The following is a 14,468-nucleotide window of genomic DNA, read 5'->3' as shown; positions in this document are numbered from 1 at the left end:
GCTGCACTTTCCTTGTACCATCACAGTGCAGCTGCTTTGACAGCCTCTGGCTAGTTGAACAAGGGACACAGGGAACTCCCTGCTGTCATTTAGATATGCCTTTTCTGTGCCACTCCGAGCTACTTGCACCTGCTTGCATTAGCACTTCTGGGAGTAAGAGAGGTGAGTGGAGAATGAATGCCCCCTGCTAGCTTCAACCAGCAGCAGGTGCAGCTTTAACTGGCCCTCCTTCACCACTTGAGGCAGCCACCAACTCAGAACTTGAGTTCAGTGACTGCTCATCCTTGGCCTCCCCAAGCATCCTATCATTCAGTCCCACTGGCCACTCCACTGCAGTTTTGCTGCTACCTGCATGCTCTTTCCCCCACCCTTGTGCAACAAGCACCCAGCTAGCTTGTCTCCAAGTAGAAATCCCCTTTGGCTGCAAAAGGCACCCACTGAGACCACAGTGATGACAGCTATATTTAAGGGCACTTTTCTCCAGAGGCACAGCTAGTCTGGGCACAGTATTCTTGTGTTTCATCCTAAGGACTAGAGGTAGGGTCCATGGTGGCCTCCCTTTCACCCAGAAAGATGGCTCAGGAGGATTACAGGTGCCCCTGGCCCTGCTCTGGCAGATATAGAAGGAAATCAAAACAGGCAGAGGTGCATGATGGGTTTGCTGTCACCAGTCCTGTGGCTTTCTCTGCAGGGGGCTTCCCAAGACCAGAAGTGGGAGTTATGCCCAGTAGCAATGCATCTCTGAAAGCCAGTTTGTGTGAGCGGGAAATATCACACCCATCCTATCTTAAATGTGCATCTAGCGAAGGAAGGAAGAACATGAATATTATTGCTTCACCACCATCTGCTATGTGAAATTTTGAACAGCCGACCATTATGCGCTGTTCATTCACTCTTGCCCCTCCTAGAGGCAGCAGCACAGAGCAGCTAAATATTCCAAGCACCTGCATTCCTCCCATTGGAAGTTAGCCTATGAAGATGAGACTTTGCAATGAAGTGTTTGATGTATGAATTTGCACTCAAAGCCTCTGATCTCATGGCGAAATTTTCTGTAAAAAAGCTTTCCTGAGATTGTCTCTACTGCAAGTAAGGCAAAGGTCTGGCGGTGGGTTCTTCTCGGTGTAGGAGGCAAGCAGTGCACCACCGTCTGTTAAGGATCACACACACTGTCACATCACAGCTGAATTGTGTTCAAGTGTGGAATAAGTTTCAGTGGGGTGCTGCACTTGGCTGCCTGGAAGGAACCAGGTCGGTGCCCCTTGGTTGTGCAAGAATGAGATTTTAGAGGCTCTCCTCGGCCTCGTGGAGAAATGTATATATTCTTTTCCAAGAGCACATTTGGACTGTGCCTACCTTTCTCTTAGGAGCGACTCACACTGCACACTGAGCACGCAATCATTTTTGGCTAAAGTCAGTTGCTTTTGTTAACTGAAGAAGGGAAGTTTAATTAAAAGGAGTTGGAGATCTCACACTCAGGCAAGTAAGTGTGGTCCAGGAGGGTCAAAGCAGCATCCCTGTGAGGTGCAGCGATGCCACTGTAATAGTGATGCCCACAACTTCTTTCCTATTTAGAAGCAAAAAAACTAGATCGCTCTATGGAAAAAAATAGCTCTGTATTCAGCTCAGCATCCCACTGCTTGCTCCCCAAAATACATGAAGTCTCCAATGCCACCTGCTGGTGTGGACACATGGAGACATCCCTTCAGGGGCACAGCCTTTCATGTGGGATAGATCATACTGGAAAACAAGGGTTTGCAGCATAGTGGCACATGCCTTGGCTATAATCTCGCCGCCTCCCTAAAAGTGAAGGCAAATACAGGCCCTCCACCTGGGAGGGCAGGTGGGATCAGAGCCACAGGTTGACAGGAAGGGCTTGGAATCTCCTGGCCCAGTCTTCAGTGGTGTCTTCTCACTGATCCAGCAGCAGAAGACTCTGGTCTTGTTCAAGTTCTTTGTCTTCCTTGGCTGCTACTGCAGCCTGCAGTTCCTCCTGATGCTCAAAGACAGCACTCACAAACTGGGCAAAGACACGGTCCATGTAACTCCCATGGCGTGGAAATAGGCCCTCCAGGAAGCCTATGTGGCCACCGTGGGATGTCACCAACAAGGCCAATGTGGGCACACACTGAGCAGCATCTAGAGGAATAGCTGCAACAACAACAACAAAGTCAAATGCAGACAGCTCTCCTCCAGGAGGAGAACAGCCTAGGAGAGCAGGATAGGGTGTGGGCCAGGACTCACCATGCTGAGGGGAGAAGGGGTCATCAGAGGCGTTAAGGCACAACACTGGCACACGGAAGCGGTGCACTTTGTGACACGGGCTGGCTGCTTGGTAGTACTCCTTGCATGAGTTGTAACCAAAGGCCACGGATGTGTAGCGCTCATCAAACTCCCTAATGCAACGAGCCTAGTGTTGGGGAGAGGGGAGGAAGAGAAGGAGAGAGAGGGTGAGATCACACCAAAGCATCAGGGTGTTGCAAGGCTCAGCGAGGGGAGACAGAAGAGGCAATGTTGGGATTGGGGGAAATGGTACCTTCAGCACATGATCCACATCCAGTTTCTCAGCAACCACCTTTCTGTGCCTGGAATATGATGGAAAGTCAGTGGGGGAGCCAGAAGGAAAGGAGGGGAGGAAAGACTTGTCTTGGGGTCTTGTGGCAGGAGGGGAAGGAGGATCACATTTGCTCTGGGGGGTTCATCTAGAGGGGCCCTCTTTACTCTGGAAATTCACATATCCTCTCCTTCCCTCTGAGAATGTCTGTCCTGAACCCTGCAAGTCCAGTCCTCCCATTTCTTGCACCTCCTCCTTTAAAACACACACCGTTGGATGAGCTTCCGCAAGTTGGCTGTGAGTCGCTGGTTGAAAAGCACCAGGTTGAGGGGTCTCTCGAGCGAGTGGGTGGTCTCGAAGGAATCCCAGCTCACAGAGAAGGTCATAGCAGCCACCAGCCCAGCCTCATGGCCTTTCCGCCCCAGGTAGTTGAGCACCAGAATCCTGCCAGAGAAGAAGTGTCAGTGGGAGGGAAGGGTGATGGAGTTGCTCCTGGGGACAACTAGCCATTGGGCGTGTGGCTCCTAGTCCCTATGCCCCTGGCTCACCAGGTGTCTTTCCAGTCTGGCTGCAGCATCATGACCCCCTATGATGTGATGGTGGTGGAAGAGAGTGCTGTCAAGTCACAGGGAACTTATGGCAACCCTTTGGGGATTTCAAGGCAAGAGGTGGCTTGCCATTGCCTTTGATGGAAGAGCTCCAGGTCCCATCAACCTGATGAGAAACAACTTGTTCTGTTACAGTGCAATCCTAAACAGAGCTGTATCTTTCCAAGTGCACTGTAGGCTTTGAAGGGCGTAACTGTTTAGGATGGCACAGTTAACTTCAGCCTTGTAGCTAGGGGCTGGGGGGGGAGGGGGCTACAAGGATAAGAGCAGGAAGCTGGGCAGGCCAGGGGCTGCCCCTCTCCCTCCTCCACCCCCTCCTGCACAATTTAAATCATGGGGGAGGGACTTGCAGGAGCAGCCACACTCCCCACATAATTTAAACGGCCCATCAATCAACTCACTGGCGGGGCCCTTTAAATTGCAAGGGAGGTCAGCAGCTGCTCTTCCAGCATGATTTAAAGACCCCGCCAAGCAGCTGATTGGTGGGCCCTTTAACTGGCATGGGAGGGGCAGTGGTTGCTCCTGGGTGACCCTCCTATGCGATTTAAATGGTGCAGGAGGGAAGGGATGGCCCTGGGATAGGGGTAAGCCCCCCCCAAAAAAAAACTGCCAGGGGGGCAGGCCCTGTGGGCCCATGTTTAGCTAGAGGCCTGGTTAGCTGTAGGTTTCTTTTTGGTAACATTCCCTTTCTGACTGCTCCTAAAAAGGGACTTCTACATTCTCAGGCCACTAAATAGAGGGAATAATCACAGGCAGCCCCCTAAGGGTGGGGGGAGCACACAATGCATTGAGATGAGTGGGAACAGAATGGATACAAGAAAGTGGGCTGCCAGTGCTGGGTTTGGTGGAGGCTGAGGGACACGACTGTGGTAAAAACGTCAATGGTTTTACAAAAACTTTAAAATTGTTATCATGGTTGTCAACATTAAAAAGCACCAGAGGCAACAGACAATGAAAACAAGTATGAGAAAACAACAGGGAAGTCATCCTCTTGACCGCACCCTGCAACTGGGCCCAGGCAGAGCAGGAAGGAGCTGGGGTGGGGCGGCCAAGTGGAGGTTTCCTACAAGCATGAGTCAGCCATGTGACCCAAGGAGGATTTCTGGATTTCACAGCTTTGAGGAAGCTCCCAATTGGGCCAAAGAAAGCCCAATCAAGCTGGAAAGCGAATAGGAGTGTAGTCTAGCGACTTCTTTGTTGTGGAAGGACCAGTTTTTGGCCAAGGACTTGGTGGCAGAGCCTCTGCTGGGCATGTAGAAGATCACTGGTTCAAATCCCCAGCATCTCCAGTTAAAAGGATCAGGTAGGAGGTGTTATGAAAGACCTGTGCCTGAGAAGGGAGCTGTTGCCACAAAGCTGGCCATGATGACCTTGTTAGATCCATGGTCTGAGGCAGCACAGGACAGACGGCAAGTGTTCATTCCTGTTCCCTTGAACAATTACATCTTCCCCCACAAATGACCAAGCTAAAACTCACCCGCCCATTGAAACGCCAACTGCCATCAGTGGTGCCCGAGGGAACTGGCTCTTGATGTGGGCCACCACCAGCTCCAAGTCTTCAGTGTTGTTGGCACTGAAAGCCCGGTAGGTCTGAGGGAGAGAAGCAGGCATGAAGGCCTGGAAACCATACTGGGAGCCTTCAGCCAAACGGCAGAGAATGGATGAAAAGTCACCCCCTTCTGCAGAGAGAAGCAACGTGCCCAGTCTGGAAGGGGCATGATAAGCATCTCTGCACTGTCACTGCAAACATCCATCATACCCGGCAAAAGACAGGCAAAAGGGGAACACAGGTATGGGCCAGACTAGTACGCACCAGCAATTCCTCTCCTTTGCAACCTCTGTTATTGAACACAACCGCCCTGGAAGGAAAAGAGAAGGAAGTTGAGCTGACTGGCAGGATCATCACCCTCCACCCTGACGCTGCCTCGTACAAGAGGCTTCAGCCAAAGGTTGCCAACCACCAGGTGGGGCCTGGAAACCTCCCATTACTACAACTGATCTCCAGACAAAGAGATCAGTCCCCCCAGAAAAATCTCTAGGATTTCCTTACCCAGAGCTGGCAACTTTACCTCACCATCCATCACTCTTGCCAGCCTTTGCCTTCAGACCATCTTCTAAACATAGCCATTTGGCCCAAGTTGGCAAGGAAGCTCTGCCCCACAAGTTGAAATATTTTATTATGACACCAGGCCCCATACAAAGCCAGCCAAAGCTAGAAATTACATTTCTGTGAACTTTTGGGTTTTAAAATGCCAGTAAAAAGTAAAGGTAATCTCCTGTGCAAGCACCATTTGTTTCCTATTCAGGTGACGTCGCATCATGACATTTTCATGGCAGACTTTTACAGGGTGGTTTGTCATTGCCTTCCCTAGTCATCTACACTTCCCCCCCGCCCCCAGCAAACTGAGTACTCATTTAAGGATGGAAGGCTGAGTCAACCTCGAGCCGGCTACCTGAACCGAGCTTCCCCTGGGATTGAACTCAGGTCGTAAGCAGAGAGCTGAGACTGCAATACTGCAGCTTAGCTACTCTGCGCCATGGGGCTGCCTTCAAATGCCAGTAGCCAGCCTCTTATAATCTCCGCAGACATGATCTGCCACTTAATACCCATCAAAGAAGCATTTTAGAAAATTGGAGTGCCTGTCATCAAGGGGCAAGACTGGGTGGTGGCTGGAGGAATGGCTCCAACTGAAGCAGATTAAGAACATCAGAAGAGCCCTGCTGGATCAGACCAGTGGCCCATCTAGTGCAGCATCCTGTCTCACATAGTGGCCAACCAGTTCCCCTGGACAGCCAACAATGGGGCACTTCCCCTGATGTTGCCTCCTGGCTCTGGGATTCAGAGGTTTACTGCCTCTGAATGTGGAGGTTCCCCTTAGTCACCATGGCTACTAGCCACTGATAGACCTATTCACTGTTAATCTATTACTATGGCCATCACTACATCCTCAGACACCAAATTCCACGTTTTAATCATTCTCTAAGTGATTAAACCTGAGGTGAGTGCATAGGTTCTTGTCAGAAGAGGCCATTCTTCCAGTAGACAGGTCACAGAGGTATGAGGGGACTATTCAAAATTTACACACGGCAAGAGAAAGCTGCTCCATAACCAGTTCTTTATGCCTACTTCACAGTTGTGGAAACTGGCACAGACGACCTAATGAAGCTTTCTCACCTGTAGCCCTGTAGCTGGACTGTGCACACCATGTGCAGGATGTAGGTCTCTTCACTGTTTCCTGTCAGGCCTGGCAGGAATAAGACAATAGGGCAGCTCTCTGGGTCAGGGTGGCCTGTATTCCTGTCTTCATCGTTGGCCCAATCCAGCAACAGTTGCCCTCCATCTTCAGTTCGCAGCACCTCGCTAAATGGGAAATGAAGGGACAAAGAGATAGGGTGGAAACAGAGCTGGAAAGGATCTCAAGGGTCATCTAGTCCAACCCCCTACACAACACTGGAAATTTTCAGCTACCTCTCCTCCAGTGACCTCTACTCTATGCCGAGGTTAGATGGACTAGAAAACAAGATATTGTGCCCCAGGGGCCTAGGATAGATTAATAGGATGCAAGGGATCAAAACTCGGTGCTCACCTGCCTAAGCAGTTGCAAACAGCTGCTCATGCAGCCTACAGAAGAATAATTGCCCCCGAGACATTCCCAGTATTCTTCCCCAGTCCTACCTGCGGTAGTGGACCTGTGGGCGTGACTTGAGGAAGACACGAACAATGGTCTGGAGTCGGCCCTCAAAGCACCACGGTGTAGGATAGAACGTCTCATCCACAATGGGACAGTACTTCTCCAGGAAGGAACGGAATGGCTGACAAGCCACCAGCAGGGGGCGCTGTATATGGGGGAAAGGCCAGCCCAGATTCAGTTCCAGATGATCCACCCACACCCACAGGCCTCCTTGCAGGAAACAGCATAACTGGAGATCTGTAAGTAACTTGCCTGGGGTGAGTAATAGGTGTTGTGAAACAACCAGGCAGGAGTCTCTCTTTTCTATATGCTGCTGTCTATATGCTGCAAATGACTACTCATAGTCAGTCAGTGTTCCCTCTGAGCTGAGTTAGTATGAGCTAGCTCACTGTTTTTTAGCTTCCAGCTCACACATTTTTGTCTTAGCTCAGGAAGGATGACCCCAGAGCAAACTAATTTATGCAGAAGACAAATCGCTCACTCACAACTTCAAAGTAGCTCACAAAGGATAATTTTTGCTCACAAGGTTCCAAAGTTTAGAGGGAGCACTACAACTGTTGTGTGCACAAGCAAGCAGGCTAACAGTTTTTGTGGGTTTTTTGGCAAGGGTGCAGCAGACGACCACTGCTTCTGTGGTTCTGCCCAACACCCACAGGCAACCAATTGACTGGCAGACAAGATGGCACTTTTTCAAGATGTAGACCCCTCGTTCGGCATCCCAAGGACCCAAGTCATTTTAAAAAAGAGTTGTGTATCTGATAAGGTGAGTTCCAGTGCAGGAAAGTTCTTCTCTTTATTTATTTATTTTATTGGGCTTATAGCCTGCCCTTCCCATAAAACAGGTTCAGGGCGGGTTATAGCATAAAATCAGGCAGCCAAACAAAACCAGATTAAAATTATATAAAGAGCTAAAATTACAGAAGCTAAAAGTAACAGATTCAGCCTCAACAGGCATGGCTTATTGATCCAAGTCCGTCAGGTCCTCCAGCACTAGATTGGGAGGGTGAGGCCAATAACGGGTGACGTCCACCACCTCAACTGAAGGCCTGGTGGAACAGCTGTTTTACAGGCCCTGTGGGCTTGCAGTAGGTCCTGCAGGGCCTGAATCTACAAGGGGAGATCATTCCACCGAAAAGGCCCTGGCCCTAGTTGAGGCAAATTGGACATCTTTGGGGCTGGGTACCACTAAGAGGAACAGTCGCTGATCATAAAGCCCTGCAGGGCTCATATGGGGAGAGGTAGTCCCAAAGGTAGTGCCGCCTTCTTCTCCATTTCAACTCACAACAACCCTTTGAGGCAGATGATGTGGAGAGAGATTATGGCGGTAACTGGCCTAAGGCAGGGCCGTAGCCAAGATTCCATGTTTGGTGGGGCCCACAGCAGAATTTGTTGTTTGAGGGGGCCAGGAGGCCACCCAGTTTGGCAGCCCTAGGCTCTCGGCACTGTAAGCTGCCTTGAGCTCCACAACCCCTTCACCTGGGCAGTTGCAGCAGCTCCACTCCCCACCCCTTCTTATGTGCAATGCTACTACTTGTTCAGAGTGGTGGTGAGCAAAGGGGCTATGCAGATGGAAAGGGAGGTTGAAAGAATGGGCCTGGCCCCCCTGTACCTACGGGCCTGGCCTAAGGTCATCCAGCAAGCTTTACAGTTGAGAAAAGGTTTGAACCTGGGTCTCCCCCAGCGAAGCCGTTTCCAAGGGAATATATGAGCCTGATTTTTCACTTGATCCATCCAATACACAGTTCTCAGATTCTTAGAACCCAACATATAACAAAAAGCCCCAGTCAAGAACTGAAGCAAATCCCCCGCAAAACGCAGGAACTGCACTATGTGTGTGCTCTTCTCCTTATGTCTTCTCATGGGACACCCCCCGAAGTAGGCATCTTTGTTTGGAGGAATACTAGCAGAGACTACACAGTGGAAACAAGTATTGGTGAAGTGGGTCAGCTGCCCTTAGAAGCACGCGCTTCCTGACCCACGCACACCTGTCCTGACTCCAGTGCAAAGGTGTTTATATTGAAACACCCTCTGCTTTATGGTTTGTTTGTTTGTTTCATGGGCAGGGTGTAGTTACAGGGAGGCATTAAGGTAGAGGAAGGTGTGTATTCTAGAGGGGACTGAAAAACAATATCTGTATGGAAAGGCACAGAAGGAAAGTGACCTAAGAGAAACACACTGGAGCAGCCAGTGGTGGGAGGTGAGAAATAGGGTGTTGGTTTCCATACCTAATAACTACAATCAGACACCCAGCTACAAGATTTGTATTCTGCAGCAGGGATTAGCCTTAAACATGTGACAATAAAAGGAAGACTATATCCCAGTATGTACCAAGCATCTTTTCCCTTTCACAAGAAAAAAACCCCCACATCTGACAAAGGAAGCTTTGACTCTCGGAAGCTTCTACCCTGAAACTCTTGTTCATCTCCAAGGACTCAAATCAAACTGTTTTACTGGAGACCAATACGGCTACCCTGTGAAAACATCTGGGACAGGGCAAGACAGAATTTCAAACTTCTCTGGAAAGCCCCACCATTTAAAATAATTAACCACTGGGCATCCCAAAGACAGTCACAGGAGGAGAAAGGAGCTGGCACAAGCAGCCGGATGAGCCAACAGATGGGGAGATGAGTAGCGCCCCCCCCCCTCCGCAAGCATGCCAAGCCTGACCTCAATATTCCCACCAAGGAAGTGAGTCTAGACCAGGGGTGGCCAAACTTGCTTAATGTAAGAGCCAAAAGAATAAATGTCAGATGTTCGAGAGCTGCAAGACATGAACATTAGGTGTTTGAGAGCTGCAAGATAGGAAGGCAGGCAAATAGATTGGGGGGAGAGGTGGAAAGAAAGCAACTTTAAATACATTATCCAAGCCACTAGCTGGCTTGGAGAAGTGATTTAAAGAGACAAATGCCTTCTCCAAGCTGGCTGACAGGGCGGTGGGGGTTCGAGAGCCACACAATATGTGTGAAAGCCACATGTGGCTCCCCACCCTTGATCTAGAGGAAAGAGGCGGTCAGAGTTCAGTCTCTTTAAAAGTGAAAGCTCCGCAACCTCTGGTCTGTCTAACCCCCACCCACCCCGCCTTCGCCCTTGGAAAGCTCCCTATCTCTGAAATGGTAGGCATAAACGGTTGTCGTTTGTCAGGAACTAGAGGAAGGCACTCTGTACATGCTCAGTCGCACCAAGGAGCAATGAAGCACAGGAAGCAGAAGCAACAGAGAGTAATAAAAGCTGAGCCACACGCCTCGTTTCCCACCGGCGGGAGCTTGTTGGCAACAGCCGGACAGGCTCCGGGGCAGAAGAGCCCTTTCCACCCGTCCTCCAACCTCCTGGTTGCCGGAGAAGGAGAACTTGCCGGCTTCCTCCCGCCTGCCCAGCCCGTCCAGGGCGCTCGAAGAGGCGGCAGCGCTGACCTTGGGGACGCGAGCCCAATAATAGGCGAGCAACCCGGTGCTGAAGCCCACCAACAGCGACAGCCCCAGCATCTTCCGCGCAGCCCCTCGGCCGCCAAACCAGCCAACCCCGCAGCGAGCAGCGAACTCCGCCGCTGCCGGAAGGAGCAAGCACCGCCCACTTCCCCAGCTGGACCGCCCTCTTGGGGATGGGCCGGCGCGAAACCCCGCCCGCCCGCGGCCATCTTTGTGACGGGCACCGTGCAGCCTCCGCCTGCCACTCATTGCGGCTGGAGGGGCAGAGCCAAAACGAGAGAAGGCGTTGATGTCAGCCCAGGTTAGGGTTGCCAATCCCCAGGTGGGGGCAGGGGATCCCCCGGTTTTGGAGTCCCTCCCCCCACTTCAGGGTCAACAGAAAGCGGGAGGAGGGAGGAGAATGTCTGCTGGGCACGCCGTTATTCCCTATGGAGACCAATTCCCATAGGGTATAATGGAGAATTGATCCGTGGGTATCTGGGGCTCGAGGGGGGGGGCTACTTTTGAGGTAGATGCACCAGATTTGCAGCATAGCATCCGGTGCCTCTCCTCAAAACACCCTCCAAGTATCAAAAAGATTGGGCCAGGGTGTCCAGTTCTATGAGCCCCAAAAGAAGGTGTCCTTATCCTTCATTATTTCCAATGGAGGGAAAGCATTTAAAAGGTGTGTGGTCCCTTTAAATGTGAGGGCCAGAACTCCCTTTGGAGTTCAATTATGCTTGTCACACCCTGGTTCCTGGCTCCACCCCCAATGTATCCTGGCTCCACCCCAAAGTCCCCAGATATTTCTTGAATTGGACTTGGCAACCCTAGCCCAGGTCCCCGGAGTAGCTGTTAGCCCCCGTTAGTTCTGTCATAGCCCAAACAACCACAAGAGGAGTCTTGTGGCACCTTTCGAGACAGAGGCTGCAGTCCTTAAGGATACTTTGCTGGGGGCTGGTAAATAATATTGGACTTATTTCTGGGAAGACCCACTAAAGATTTCTCCCCAACAGATTTATGTTTACTGAGCAATATTCGAGACTAGGAGCACTTTAAAGACCGACAAGATAATCAGGGTATAAACTTTCAGAGGTCAAAACTCCATCAGACACCAGAAAGGCTACACCGTGCTGGTAGTTTTGTTGATCTCTAAGAAGGTACCGAATTCTAATTTTGTTCTTTTACTACTGCAGACTGATGGCTAGCTCCCTAAAACCAGCTCCGGAATAGAAATTCCTGAAGATTTTGGGACGGGGGGGTGTGGAGTTTTGGAAAGGTGAAATTTGGGGCGGACTGGAGGCTGGAGCAGACCCTCAAAAGCAGCCCTTTTCCCAAGGGAAACTGGTCTCTGCTGTCTGGAGAGCAGTCGGAATACCGGGAGATCTCCAGGTCTTACCTGGAGCTGGGCAACCTTAAAGGATCCATTCATAGCCCTTTAAAAACAGGCTTTAGTCCGGCGAAGCTTGTAAATGTGGTTAGCTTTTTAGGCGCCATCAGATCCCTGATTGTCGTATTTTTGCTTAAACGGCCATCCCTCTGGAACTATTAACAGATTAACTGCCTCAGCCAGAAGCTTTCGTCGGTTAAAGCCCGCTTCATCTAAAGGGGGGAAATGCATTTGCCGTGCGTGCCTCTGACCCAGTGGGACAGCTGCCCAGAAAGCTTCTGGCAGGATAATGCGGTTACTCTCTAGGGTGCCACAAGCCTCCTTTTTCTAACACTTTGCAATGGTAAACTTCTCCGACCCATACCTGTCGCCTACCCCTACAGCTCAAATACCTTTTTCTTTCTTTAGAAACAAACACGCTTGCAAATTTCTCGTCTATCTGGAGCCTATCCGACCTTTTCCTAGAGAATGGGGACCCAAAGCTGCGGACATCATTCTTTTCGCCTCCATTTTATCTTCACAACAACCCTGTAAGGTAGGCTAGACAGAAAGCGCGGAACTGGTTCAAAGTCATCCAGTGAGCAAAGCGGAGGTTCGAACCTGGGTTTCCTCTGACCGCTACACCATACTGCCTCTTTTTGAAAAGCTTGACGGGGAAAAATTATTTCGTTTTTTTAAAAATCCTTTTTGTATCAAAAACGTAAACACAAACCCCGGCGTGTTTCCTTTCCACCCTCTACTTTAAGGGAATGTTTGAGATCAAAGGCATTTAAACGCTCCTTGCAGACAGCACACGATACGTCTATCTCAGTCTTGCTATGATTCTTGCCGGCCGCCTGTCTGAGGCCACGTCTCGAGAGGGGCTGCGTTCAAAGGCAGCCGATAGAGCCGAAAGGAAACAGCAGCCACTGCCCGAGGCGATAGGAGGAAGAGATCTGTGGAAGCCGACAGCTCACGCCGGCACTAGAGCGCTCCCCCACGCAAGCCAACCATGAGCTTCCCTCTCCCCCCCCCCCCCCCGCCACACCACCCCTGATTTTGCAATCCCCCTTGACGAGGGATTCCCTGCGGGGTCGCTGTGCGCGCTTTGGGCTGTGAGATGAAGGGTAAAGTGAGGACTCCCCTCCAGTCCTCCTCCTGCGTTACACGGGTTCGATCCCGGCCTTGTGTCGCCCACTGAAAGAATGGGTAGAAGGGCCGCTGCAGGAAGCTTCCTGTGTCAGGCGACGCGACCGGAGGGCGGGGGGGCTGCGGTGGGGCGCAGGGCGGGCCCGGGCTGCAGACTGCCAGCGCCCGCCTCCCCCGCCACGCCACGTGGCCCCAGGGACTGCGGGGGGCGCCAAGCAGAGCGCAGCCAGGCGGCGGGAGAAGAAGGCGGCTCCTTGGCCTGTGTGTCCCCCGCGCCCCTCCCTCCGTCCCCGCTGAGCCGCAAGCCGAGTCGGGTGCTTGGTCAGGAGCGCTTTGCCCGCGGGTGCGTGGCCAGCCGTGGACGGCGCCGCACTGCAGTGCTGGGAGGCGAGGGGAGGGGAGCCCAGGGGAGCGCGCCGGAGGGTCTGGCGGCGAGGACGCTGGGCGGGCACCTGCTGCACGTGTGTGCCTGGATGGATCGTGCCCTGAGAGAGAGAGTTGCCCTCTGCCAGGGCGTGGGGCCGCCGGCGGAGGATGGTTGGTTGGTAGGCCGAGGGGAGCGCTGAGGGTGCTTCCGCGGCTGACAGTGGAATGAATGGGCAGCAGCCCTCTGAGCGCCTCTTCTCTGCTTGTAGAAGAAGGCCTGTGTGAATGAGCATCAGGGTTTGCCTGGCTGGATGTTGTGTGGCTTCTCCGCCTGGGGGGACACTGTGGCCGGCTGCCTGCTTGGGTGTCTGGGATCAGATCATGGCACCACTGTGTATGTGGAACTCTTGACTGGTCACTGTCCTAAACAGACTGCAGGGTGGAACGGAAAGACATCTGATAAGCAGCTGACTATTTTGTGTGTCCCACTGTTGTTGGTTTGGGGGGGGTTGCATTTTTAAAAATTTCTTTACATTTATACCCTGCTTTCCCCCCCTTGTAAGAGCCCAGTGGTGCAGAGTGTTAAAGCTGCAGTACTGCAGTCCTAAGCTCTGCTCACAACCTGAGTTCGATCCCTGGTGGAAGCTGGGTGTTCAGGTAGGCGGCTTGAGGTTGACTCAACCTTCCGTCCTTCCGAGGTCAGTAAAATGAGTACCCAGCTTGCTGGGGGGAAAGTGTAGATGACTGGGGAAGGCAGTAGAAAAACACCCCGTAAAAAGTCTGTTGTGAAAACATTGTGAAAGCAACATCACCCCAGATTTGGAAATGACTGGTGCTTGCACAGGGGATCTTTCCTTTCCCTTTGCCCCCTTGGAGACCCAAGGCAATTTATAAGTGTTTCCTCTAAACTGAGTTAGTGCAAGCTAGCTCACATGTTTTTTTAGCCTTTTTGTCTTAGTTCAGGAAGGATGGCCCCAGAGCAAACCAATTTATGCAGCAGCCAAATGGTTTGCTCATAACTTTAATGCCAGTAGCTCACAAAGTAGAGCTTTTGCTCACAAGACTCCACTAAGCTGTGGAGCAGAGCAACATCTGCCCTTGACTTGTTTTGCTGCCACTACACGTGTGAAATGTATCCTCTGTAACTTTTTTTTTTGCCATCAAGTTGCAGCTGAAGTATGAAGGGAAGAGGCGTTTAGAGGTGGCTTGCCATTGCCTGCCTCTGCATAGAGACTCTGGACTTCATTGCTGGTTTCCCGTCCAAATACTCACCAGGGCTGACCCTGCTTAGTTTCTAAGAGACTGGGCTAGCCTGGGCTATCCAGGTGA

General features: G+C 51.5%; 1 protein-coding gene across 1 annotated transcript; it reads right to left on the bottom strand.

Moving 5' to 3' along the window:
• Positions 1–1,594: 1,594 nt before the first annotated feature.
• Positions 1,595–10,417, bottom strand: ABHD1 (abhydrolase domain containing 1). Its single transcript, XM_060251132.1, has 9 exons — positions 10,262–10,417; positions 6,836–6,996; positions 6,335–6,520; positions 4,973–5,018; positions 4,637–4,749; positions 2,822–2,995; positions 2,534–2,582; positions 2,242–2,407; positions 1,595–2,148 (listed from the first exon to the last, which is right to left on the bottom strand). Exons 1-9 carry the CDS (start codon positions 10,331–10,333, stop codon positions 1,910–1,912), a joined length of 1,206 nt encoding a protein of 401 aa, XP_060107115.1. The 5' UTR covers positions 10,334–10,417; the 3' UTR covers positions 1,595–1,909.
• Positions 10,418–14,468: the final 4,051 nt, after the last annotated feature.

The sequence above is a fragment of the Heteronotia binoei genome, chromosome 1 (genome assembly GCF_032191835.1).
Source record: "Heteronotia binoei isolate CCM8104 ecotype False Entrance Well chromosome 1, APGP_CSIRO_Hbin_v1, whole genome shotgun sequence".
In the NCBI taxonomy this organism is placed as follows: domain Eukaryota; kingdom Metazoa; phylum Chordata; class Lepidosauria; order Squamata; family Gekkonidae; genus Heteronotia; species Heteronotia binoei.
The sequence above is the reverse complement of the archived record's forward strand: the minus strand, read 5'-3'. Positions and strand labels throughout refer to the sequence as shown.